A 10,558-nucleotide genomic window follows, 5' to 3' on the forward strand; every position below is an offset into this window, starting at 1 on the left:
TATTATTATTATTATTATTATTATTTCTTTCTTTTTTATATATATATATATATAAAAGAGATATTTACAACGTAGACTTAGGTGTATTTTCCATAGACATAACTGTACATGAAAGTGAAAAGCTCCTACATTTCTCATGTCCCCTGAAAGCGTCTCTTTGGAGGCGTGTCTTGTGACGTCAGGGGGTGGAAGAAAACAGCAGGAATCAAAACAAGAGACGGACACGCCTTCAATCTTAAAGGTTATTGCAGCGTATTTCTTCTAAGTGCCACTGTCAGCGCTGCAAAAACACGCAGCCCGAGGTCCACCAAACCCCCCCTCAAACTCCCAACAAGACCTCTGCAAAAAAAACAACAACAACAACAACACGCATCGCCCGACAAAGACACGCACTGCAGGGATCCGAGGCAGCTCTGCAGGAATGGACTCCACACAAATGTCAGACGCTTGACAGCAGACGCTCACAGAGGTCGACAAAAAGCAACACTGGCCCCTGAATCGCGCGGAAAATGCCCAACCTGAAGAGCAGCAAAGGCAAGAAAGGCAAGCGCACGAACAGCAGCGGGGATGAGCAGGAGAACGGAGCGTGTGCGGCCGCAACAGGAGGCGCCACGGCGGCTGCAGCGCCCACGAACGAGCGCTCCAGCGGTAAGACGACACAAGACAGCAGCGGATGGAGAAGTTTGTGATGCTGTCTTCCTGTCAAGGGGGGAGCTTTTAGAGTGGCGACTGTGGCGTTCGTGCATCGCGCTGTGTCTCCCCCTCACCTCAGTCCAATCCGTGCCAAACTTCATTAAAAACTCCCATCAACGCCTTTTGTTTTTATTAGCTTCCCCAATTTTGTGGCGCACGACTCAGGCCTTGGAGAATTTGCCTTGGTAGGCTTCTGTTACACGAGCCTTTTATGGCCTAACACAAACTGAGCATTGACTAGACTACAGTGATTTGCATGGGCCACCTCCATTGAGTGTTTTGTTGCCACGGCATCTTGCAAAAAAAGTATCGCGTAGTCGCTCGGTGTGTTCGGTGCTTAGCCGAAATGTAAAGCATGTGTAGGTATTTTATTCATGCGCACGGCTTCACATCAGTTCTGTACAGCAGCCCACTGGGGCAAGAATGCATATGCTTCGATCGTGTTCTTCCTGTTAGCTTACCTGTAGCAGTCATAAGCATTTTACAACGCATGTGCAAAACCCTGTCGTCAAAAAAAAGGAAAAGGAAAGCAAATCCTCAAACCTTTTACCAGTCCGTATTTTTCAATTGAAAACTTTGTCTCCTTGTAATGGTCTTACAAAGTTGTCACAATTTCACAATGCTTTCCCCATAATTGATATAGTTTGTGACTGCATAGCTGGCTGTGATGTTATGCGGGCGCGGCTATGTTTCTTTGACGCACATTTTACGCACAGTCGCACACTTGTATCCATGCATTTCATTTCTTTCATTTCAAATGTTATGACATAATATTCTTCCAGATAGTTGTGTGAGGAAGGTGCATGAGAAAGAAATGTACCATGTGCGTTATTATTATTATTTTTAGTACTACCGGTACTGCACCAACTAAGAATTTCAACTTTGGAGATCAAGCTATTTGGATACAATCTGATACTATATGTCACTGCCCAATACATTTATGAAGGCAGAGTTAGTATATAGTAAATAAATTAAATATATTTGCCCACAGAGGAGCATCTCATACTGAGTGTATGACACCATACAGTAATAGATGCACATTGCACCTGTTTAGCAGTAACCTATTCGCATCTTTTAATCCACAGAGTCTCAATGCGCGACCCCCCTGGTCTGCAGTCTGGCCCGTCCCATAGATATGGAGAAAGACGACTACCAGCGGGTCCTGTGCAACAACGAGCTGTGCCCTCACGGCAACTGGATGCACCTGCAGTGTTTCTTTGAGTGGGAGAGCTCCATCCTGGTCCAGTTCAACTGCATCGGCCGGGCCCGCTCTTGGAACGAGAAGCAGTGCCGACAAAACATGTGGACCAAAAAGGGCTATGACTTGGCATTTCGCTTCTGCTCCTGCCGCTGTGGTCAGGGGCATCTGAAGAAAGACACAGACTGGTACCAGGTCAAGCGAATGCAAGACGAGCGCAAAAAGAAGCCATCCGAGAGTCGTTTGGGCAGACTTGGGGTGGCCTCGGGGTCAGGCGAGGGCTGCGTGGATGAGAGCAAGAAAGCAAAGTTACCAATTGGAGGTAAAGTTGCTCCAAGAAGTCAGGAGATGCCCCGTAGACTATCAGTGGAGAGACAAAACTCTATGGAGAAAGGTGCAGTCGGGGGTCAACCATTAGGGAGTTCACTCCCAAAATCCCCTTGTGAATCTTCCCCGGGACAGTCCCCTCCAACGGGGTTTTGCTTTTCGCCCACCTCGGCATCAGGACTGGGAGCAGCTATGAGAGGGTCAAGACAGCTGGGGGAGTTTCTAAGATCAGCAGTCCATTCGGATACTTCGAGAAAACATCCTTTTATACCACTGGTGCGGGGAGGGGGGTGTTTAATGGGGGGTCCTGGGATAGGTGGCGGTGGACCACATTTGGATGCGGGATCGGTGCTGCCCCTCTCGATGTCGCTGGCCCTCCCGCTGCACCACAGGCTGGGGTCGGGAGGGGACAGTGCACACGGTGGACATCCCGTGCAGTTCCTGAGGAGGCTGGACCTATCAGAGCTGCTCACGCACATTCCCCGGCACAAGCTCAACACCTACCACGTCCGGATGGAGGACGACGCGCAGGCGGGACAGGGCGAGGAGCTGCGCAGGTGGGAACACGGGAACGCATCCATTAATTGTCATTAGATGCTGTGTCTTCCACTTATAATGGTACCTTGGATTGTATATAGAACCAAATTGTCGCTGCTTTCCTGTTTCAAGACACATGCAGTCTACATTTCCCCACTCTTTCCATTGATCAGTTAAGGACTGATAGATTCCCTCTTAAAGGCAAAATAAAGTTACTAAATGTGTAATAGTGATAATCAAGAAAACTCTTTCTTGATTTCTACCCCTAACCCAGATGGCTCTATAATGTTATGTGTTGGTTTGGAAAGCTTTGTTACACTATGATCCAACTAACAATTATTCATTTGAAGTTTTTTAGAACATGTTAATTTGTTCTAATAAATTGTATATGTTTGCTATTTGCAAATATTCAAGGTACAGTATTTTGAATGAATGTCAATGTACTTCTACTTTGATGTTAATGGTTAATAATTCCTCCCACATTAACACAGTGGCAAATCAACTAGTGTGATGTGGTGCATGAACTCTCACATTAGATGGCGATCATTTGTATTCTACGTTTTTGACCATTTTTGCCCCTGGTTTTGATGCTGTAGGTTCATCCTGTCAGCCCTCAGTGCTTGTCAGAGGAACGTGGTGCACTGTGCCCTGTGCCTGCGCTCTCTCCCCGTGTTCGAACAATTCCCCCTGGTGGACGGGACGCTCTTCCTCAGCCCGTCCCGACACGAGGAGATAGAGTACGACGTCCCCTGCCATCTTCAAGGTCAGTCACCGTGCCAATTACTTTAATGTATTTATTTTTTTGTCAGTGTGTAAAGTGGACATGCAGAAGGGTTGCATTCCGGACTCCGCTACATACATGGATAATGCGTCTCTGGGAGTGAGAGCCGTGGGCTTTTGATCCTGACCTCATCCTTTGATATGTACAGTGAGGTGTTTGGTATTCCACACACTCCATAGAACAGCGACGCAGCCTCTGGTTGATTTATGAAAAATTTAAAGCCAAATAGATTGAAGAGATTTTGCTTCTTGGAGCGACAGCTGCTCACTCATTAACCAGGGGGGCGGGTCAATCCAAGGACCAACCAGTGTGCTTTTGGCAAGACACTTTACAAACTTTGCTTACAGTATGATAATGTTTGTGTGATGCATTTTTATTAACTTCTAGTCTCAATACAAAAATGCACTTTAGTTTTAGTGAAATGATTCTTTTCAATTTTAATCTACTATACTGTATATAAATGCAAATCACTTCACATTTGGGAGGGAGAAAAAAAGCTAAAAAAAAAAAAAAGGATGAGGAAATAACTAATATAAAGTGGGTGTTTCTTACAGGGAGGCTGATGCACCTCTATGCCATCTGTGTGGACTGTCTAGAAGGAGTCCATAAGATCGTCTGTATCAAATGCAAGTCGCGGTGGGACGGGAGCTGGCATCAACTGGGCACCATGTACACCTACGACATACTGGCAGCCTCCCCATGTTGTCAGGTACATATATACGTGATATGACAATGTCACTATCTTGTCAAGGGTGATGATAAGCTATAGAAAATTGCAACTAAGTCGTGTCCCAACAATTTAGCAATAATTTGAGAACTTGTTTGTATCATATAACAAAGGAAAGCAAATATTGGAGAAGCCAATGGACATGGACAGCTCTTTTTTATGCCACTACCTCTCGCTCTACTCATAAATCTATGAAATGTTGTTTTTCTCATGAAATTTGAGAGGGGATTATGGCGTTTCTGGGGCACAAAAGACTAATAGATATCAGATTATGTGACATTGTTTTGTTGATATAAAATAAAAGCCCTGAGCACAGTAGTGGCCGCCCATAATGTTAATGTTATTGCTATCTGTTCAATATTGCGCTTGTGCCATTATTAATATAATCTGTAATTTTCATATCAGCGAGGGTTTCCAGGTGTCATCGACCAAACATAAACTGCGGCTTCCGATGTATTTTACAAGTTTCTTGAAGTTCTGCGCTTTTTTCATGACCCGGACTCACACTCACTTTAAAATAAAAGGGTTTTCATTTACATAGGGCTGTACAATGCAACGGCAAATGTTAATTACCGCAATGTTGAAATTGGAAGAAGCCCCAATATATAGGAAAATCGGAGAGGTCTTCCATCTGAACGGGTTTGAACAATTTAGCCCACAGAATTTTGATTATTATTAGTTCATTTGACAGGGACAGTACACTTTAATGACCATTTCTGTAAATGTGTCAGTATTAGCTGCAGAGCTAGTTTTGAACTGTTGTCTCTGGGCGAGGTGTGTAATGGCAACAATTATAAAACATAAGGTAACTAGGCCTAAAACAAATACAGTATGTGTGGCAAGTTCAGTTTTATGCTTTAAAAGCCGCCAAATACTGCAGATCTTACAATTCTAAAGGTTATTTCTGACTTTTTAAAGAGGGGGTATTATGCAAAATCGACTTTTTCAAGCTTTACATCATGTTATTATGTCATTCCCTCATTAAAAACATGCCTGAAGTGTTGCCTTGGCACATTCACGTATTTTTGAGTAATCTGTAAAAACTCTGATGGCAGCCATTTTAGGGATAGCTTTGCCTGAGTCCTCCTAGGAACGCCCCCACCTCCTGGAGACGCCTCCGAGCTTTCGTCACCAGCCGAGGAACCAACCACTGCTCCTCAGCAGAACCCCCTCCCCACTGATGCCACAGACAGTGTGTGGAGGGGGCGTGTCGGAAAGGGTCAGAGGTTCTTAAAGAGACAGAGGCCTATTTCAAGACATTTGCTACAGCCATTTTGAGAGAGCAATTTTATACAAGGCAGTTATTCTAATTTACTGCATTTACAGACCAACAGAAGGTTTCATCATCATTGTAGTGTGCTAAAGACTGGTACTATGTGATTGAAAAAAGCATAATACCCGCTAACCTTTTAACCCCCGCCTTAACCAAGTACACCAGCTTTCCCCAAATCTAAAAGCTTCTCGACTGGAGAGATCACAGCCTATAGGCCTATACGTCTCATTTGAAAGCTAAGACTGCGTTGTTACCACGTTGTCACTTTTTTGCTGTGTTTTTGTAACTTTTTTGTTGCTTTTTTTTTCATGTTTTTACTATGTTTTGGCCATGTTTTTTTGCAACTGCCCTATTGCGTTTTCGTAACTTTTCTGTCCCAATTCCGTCGCTTTTTTTGTCCCGTCTATGTCGTTTTTTGGTTCCATTTTTGTTGCGTTTTTGTCGCTTTTTAGTTGCCCTTTCATCCTCGGTTACGTCTCGTTTTCATCGTTATTGATGACGCCAAACTGGAGAGAACGTGCTCAGTTCAGTTCCGGTGGGAGTTAAGAGGTTAAACGATCACCATTCTTACGATTTGAATGATTTGATTTCCCCTATTTTGTTGTGTTTCTAGGCGCGTCTCAACTGTAAGCACTGCGGGAAGCCCGTGGTGGACGTGCGGATCGGGATGCAGTATTTTTCAGAGTACAGCAACGTGCAGCAGTGCCCTCATTGTGGGAACCTGGACTATCACTTTGTTAAACCGTTCTCCTCTTACAAAGTACTCGAGGCTTATTGACACATGTTGTCCTTGCATGCTAGTTATCATAATGCTGCTTATGTTACTGTTTTTCTAACACAATCTAGGAATACATTTTATTTTTTGGGCCTTATGATGGTTATCGGAGTATATTTTTGGCACGGGTTTTTAAGACAGCATCTCTATTGCTAGAGAGAAGAGTAGATAAAGTGTTGACTTGACAATGTAAAAGTCATACAAACACACTTATCTGTGACCAGTGAATGTAACTGTATGCCAAATTTGCTTTTATTTTGTACCAAAACATTGATATCTTCAAAAAAAATTTAAAAAAGTAAAGCAAAAAAAAACATCCATGGTGTGTCAATGTGGTTTTGTTACAATGCTGTTGACCAAATACATCAGCATGGTTTACTGATGAAATCATAAGTGGTCAACGGGCTGTAATTCTTGTGGTTAGAGAATACATAGGAGAATTGAAAGGCGCACCAAACTGAGCAGCATTCAACAGATCAATGCTCGTTTTGTGAGATATCTTTTACTTAACTTGGACCGCTTGAGGACTCGCACATGGGTTGAGATTTGGAGCACAAGATACAGTATATATAGAGCACCTTATCTAATGAATTGACCTAATTATATCCAAAATAATAGTTAACCTCTTTCCACCCGCCTTCCAACGAGTGCATTTTCTTCAGTTCAGTATTGTCTAAAAGCTTCTGGACGGGAGCTTACAGCCTATAGGCCAGTGTGACACCTCATTTGAAAGCTAAGACCAACAAAACTGATCTAAACGGATCTTTTTCCTCATAGTTTTTTTTTTTCACGTTCTGTTTCATCTCATTTTCGCCACTTTTTTGCTGCACTTTCATCTCTTTTTGTTGCTCTTTTATGACTTTTCTGTCACTTTTTTCTTCACACTATTTTGACTTTTTTTTTTCCAAGAAGCTTTTTGATTTGGGTAGCGACAAACGGCTCAGGTGGGGGTTAAGAGGTTAAACTTTAAAGGCATGGAGGTAGAGCCACCTTATCCAACGGGTGAGCAGGGGCTGGAGCCCAGGGGCCTACCACAGTCAAGGGCCTATGACTAACCGTATGCGATGATTGTGCTGCAGTCCTATGTGTGTACTTGTAGTAGGCCTGCCCTACCTGGCCCAGAGGGATTCATGTAGGAGTAGCAGGGTTTGGGTTTTTGTGGGATTTAGGGTTAGGGTTATAGGTTAGTTAGGGTTAGGGTTTGCGCTGATGGAGGGTGGGGCCCTACAATTCTGTTTGAGCCACGGGGCCTATGGGTACATTAAGGTGGGTCTGCATGGAGGAGGCTAACTAGCTTTGTGGTGACTACTGACAATATGACATAACTTTAATAAACAGATTCATCCAAAAGTCTTCTGCTTTTATACATTTTTCTTTTCCATTTAGAATATTTGCGTCAGTATTCACCACAAAGCTAATCCGCCTCCATTGTGGCTTTACACTCGCAGAATTCTAATCATTTATTTATTTATGTTGGTAAAAATCAATGTTAAGTTTACTTCGGGAACTAGAGCAGGGTTTGAGGTGGGTGGGGCTGTTCAGCTCCATTCTCAAAAATGCACCACTTGTTTTTAACCAATTCATGTCAGAATGAAGGGCTTTTGTTTACGTAATAGTAATGTCTCACTTCGACAGTTATTCTTTAAATCACTTAAAGATAAGCTTTTATTCATAATTCACATAGTGTAGTTCATAAATGTTGTCCTTTTCGGCAGTGCACAGCGACAGCTCCATGGTCTCACTGCTGCACAGAAGTCTCGGCCATCGTGTCCTTAGTGCTGACCGGTGACACACTGGGTGATTCTGAAGTGGACTCTGTTGCTTGTGTTTTCTTCAATTTCTGAGCGAGCTCTTTGGCTGTAGGCGGCCTCAAAACGCACATCGCTGCTTGACCGTCTCGAATTACAGTGGGCTTTGATACGAATCCGAAATCTCCCGCCAGCTGCTGCACTGTGCTCTCTAAAGTTGTGTCCTGTGGATACAGAAAACAAGCGTCAAACAGGCGTGAATCTGGTGGTCAAATTTGTCAAAAGTCCTCACAATGTTGCCAGTAGAATTCCGACTGGCCCGAAGAGTTATCCTGACACGGTGTTTCTTCTCCAGCCAACTCTCCACTTGCTTTAATTTAGTCGAGAGGTCATGAGCTGCGATACCCGATGAGAAAGTGAGCTCCTTTACTTGCAGAGGTCCTGTAAAAAAAAAAAAGAGAGATCCTTTCCTTGTCAGTGTCTCACTTTGATTGGTAAGAAAAGTAAACACAAGATGAAATGATTGGAAAAGGGCAACGTGTGAACGCACTGACCTGGCTTTGATTTCAGTTTCTCCCGGAGATTCAGCTGCTCCTGGTGGAGCTGCTTCCCGCTCATCAGCCTGTAAACGGGAGGGTCCTGGCTTTCATTGAGCAGCACCAACTTCAGTCCCTTCTCGTCCATGAGCCTAAAGACAGCGGAGCGGTGCATGGTCCCCATTTCGTCCCCGCTCTCCCCAATCACTTGTATAAGACGATGGGGGATCCTTTTGCCCACATTGCTGATAGAGTCATTATTTTGCCCACTTTGTTTCTTCTTCTTAGGCGTGGGTGTTGGCTGAGAGTCCTCCACCTTTGTGCATAATGCAGATCTGCTCAGGACAAACGGGAAGGCAGTAGATCTGTCTTTGCATGTGGAGCTTCTCCATAAAGGCGACAGACAAATGGCTGGGCTGCAGCTTGTTATGGCTCGGGCTGAGTAGTTGAGCAGCCACCGTACACAACCAGCAGACATGGCCTGCACAAAAAGACATGGTCAACATTTCATTCAAAGGTTAGTTGCTTCTTTTACTCGTAGTTCTCCTGGTGTGTCATCTATTTATTGACTAGAATATAAATATGAAATGTCATAAAAATAAAATACTAATATCAAAAAGACGTGAAAATGTGAAGCTTGCTTGCTGGAGGTGTACATATAGCGTTTTCTTCAAGCACGTGCCTTTATTATATTTACTCTTACTGAGTGCACTTGCTTCGTTTATCCGACATAGCATCACATTTCAGGCGTGAGTCTACATGTTTTACTCACTGTTTGGTCAATGTCGTAAGTTCATGTTTTCATCAAAGCTGAGGTGAACGGTAACTTCCGGGTAGGGCTTCTTTGGTTTTGTTCAGCACAGCGACAAAGCCCTTTAGCGCCCTCTGGTGGAACTGTTATGAAGTGTTGCGTGTCAAACTGGTGTTGGCTTCTTCTTGCAGGTTGGCTTATGAGGTAATGCTGCAACGATGACAGACTTACTTTCCAAATCAGTTACATTTATTGTTCCATTGTTACAGGGTGCCTTTGTAGAAAGTGTTTTTTTTTTTTTTTTTTTTCATAAGGTACAGTGGGAGGGAAAAGTGTGTGAACGCTTTGGAATTTATCACATGTCTGCCTAAATTGGTCATAAAATGTGGTCTGATCTTCATCAAAATCATAAGAATGCATAAACAGTGTCTGCTTAAGCTAATGCCATCCAAACGTCTACATTTGATCATATTTTTAAAGGCCATAACATGTAAACATTCACAATACAGCGTGGAAAAAGTAAGTGAACCCCAGGAATCCCGCTGAACTGCAGCAGTTTTGTAAAGAGGAATGGTCCAAGATTCGCCCTGATCATTGTGAGTGTCTAATCTGCAACGACAGAAAAAGAAGGGTCAACCAGATATTTAATAAAGGGGATCACTTAATTATTCCGTGCATGTTGTGAATGTCTTAGGTTTTTCTGCTAAATATGGTGAACAACAGCAGTTTTGTAAAGAGGAATTGTCCAAGATTCGCCCTGATCATTGTGAGTGTCTAATCTGCAATGACAGAAAAGCATTTATTGCGGCAAAAGAAGGATCAGCAGCTATTTAATACAAGGAAAAATGGAACAGCACATTATCAAACCCCATCCTCACTGTGAAGCATGGAGCAGGAGCATCAGGGTGTGGGGCTGCTTTGTTGCCTCGGGCCTGGACAACCTGCTGTCATCAATGGAAAAATTCATTCACAAGTTTATCATGATATTTTGCAGAAAAACCTGAGACATTCACAACATGAACGGAATAATTAAGTGATCCCCTTTATCAGATATCTGGTTGACCCTTCTTTTTCTGTCGTTGCAGATTAGACGCTCACAATGATCAGGATGAATCTTGGACCATTCCTCTTCACAAAACTGCTGCAGTTCAGTGAGATTGCTGGGGTTCACTTACTTTTTCCACGCTGTTTTGTGAATGTTTACATGTTATG

The 10,558-nt window shown here is 43.4% G+C and overlaps 2 protein-coding genes across 3 annotated transcripts; one reads left to right on the forward strand and one right to left on the reverse strand.

Moving 5' to 3' along the window:
* Nucleotides 1-193: 193 nt before the first annotated feature.
* heca (hdc homolog, cell cycle regulator) lies at nucleotides 194-7,674 on the forward strand. Of its 2 annotated transcripts, XR_013793643.1 has the most exons (7): nucleotides 194-648; nucleotides 1,779-2,775; nucleotides 3,352-3,518; nucleotides 4,091-4,245; nucleotides 6,150-6,928; nucleotides 7,270-7,291; nucleotides 7,594-7,674. XR_013793643.1 is itself a non-coding variant. In XM_079571754.1 (5 exons), the coding sequence occupies exons 1-5, from the start codon at nucleotides 510-512 to the stop codon at nucleotides 6,312-6,314; spliced, it is 1,623 nt and encodes a 540-aa protein (XP_079427880.1). In that variant the 5' UTR covers nucleotides 194-509; the 3' UTR covers nucleotides 6,315-7,080. The 2 variants fall into 2 exon arrangements, 1 of the variants encoding a protein (XP_079427880.1); XM_079571754.1 differs by lacking the exons at nucleotides 7,270-7,291; nucleotides 7,594-7,674 and having other exon boundaries at nucleotides 6,150-7,080.
* A 38-nt stretch (nucleotides 7,675-7,712) lies between these two features.
* Nucleotides 7,713-9,447, reverse strand: mtif3 (mitochondrial translational initiation factor 3). The gene is made up of 4 exons (XM_079572105.1): nucleotides 9,368-9,447; nucleotides 8,614-9,076; nucleotides 8,352-8,500; nucleotides 7,713-8,283 (listed from the first exon to the last, which is right to left on the reverse strand). Exons 2-4 carry the CDS (start codon nucleotides 9,071-9,073, stop codon nucleotides 8,050-8,052), a joined length of 843 nt encoding a protein of 280 aa, XP_079428231.1. The 5' UTR covers nucleotides 9,074-9,076; nucleotides 9,368-9,447; the 3' UTR covers nucleotides 7,713-8,049.
* Between the last annotated feature and the right edge of the window lie 1,111 nt (nucleotides 9,448-10,558).

Source organism: Gobius niger, assembly GCF_951799975.1.
Source record: "Gobius niger genome assembly, chromosome: 15".
NCBI classification, from domain to species: Eukaryota; Metazoa; Chordata; class Actinopteri; order Gobiiformes; family Gobiidae; genus Gobius; species Gobius niger.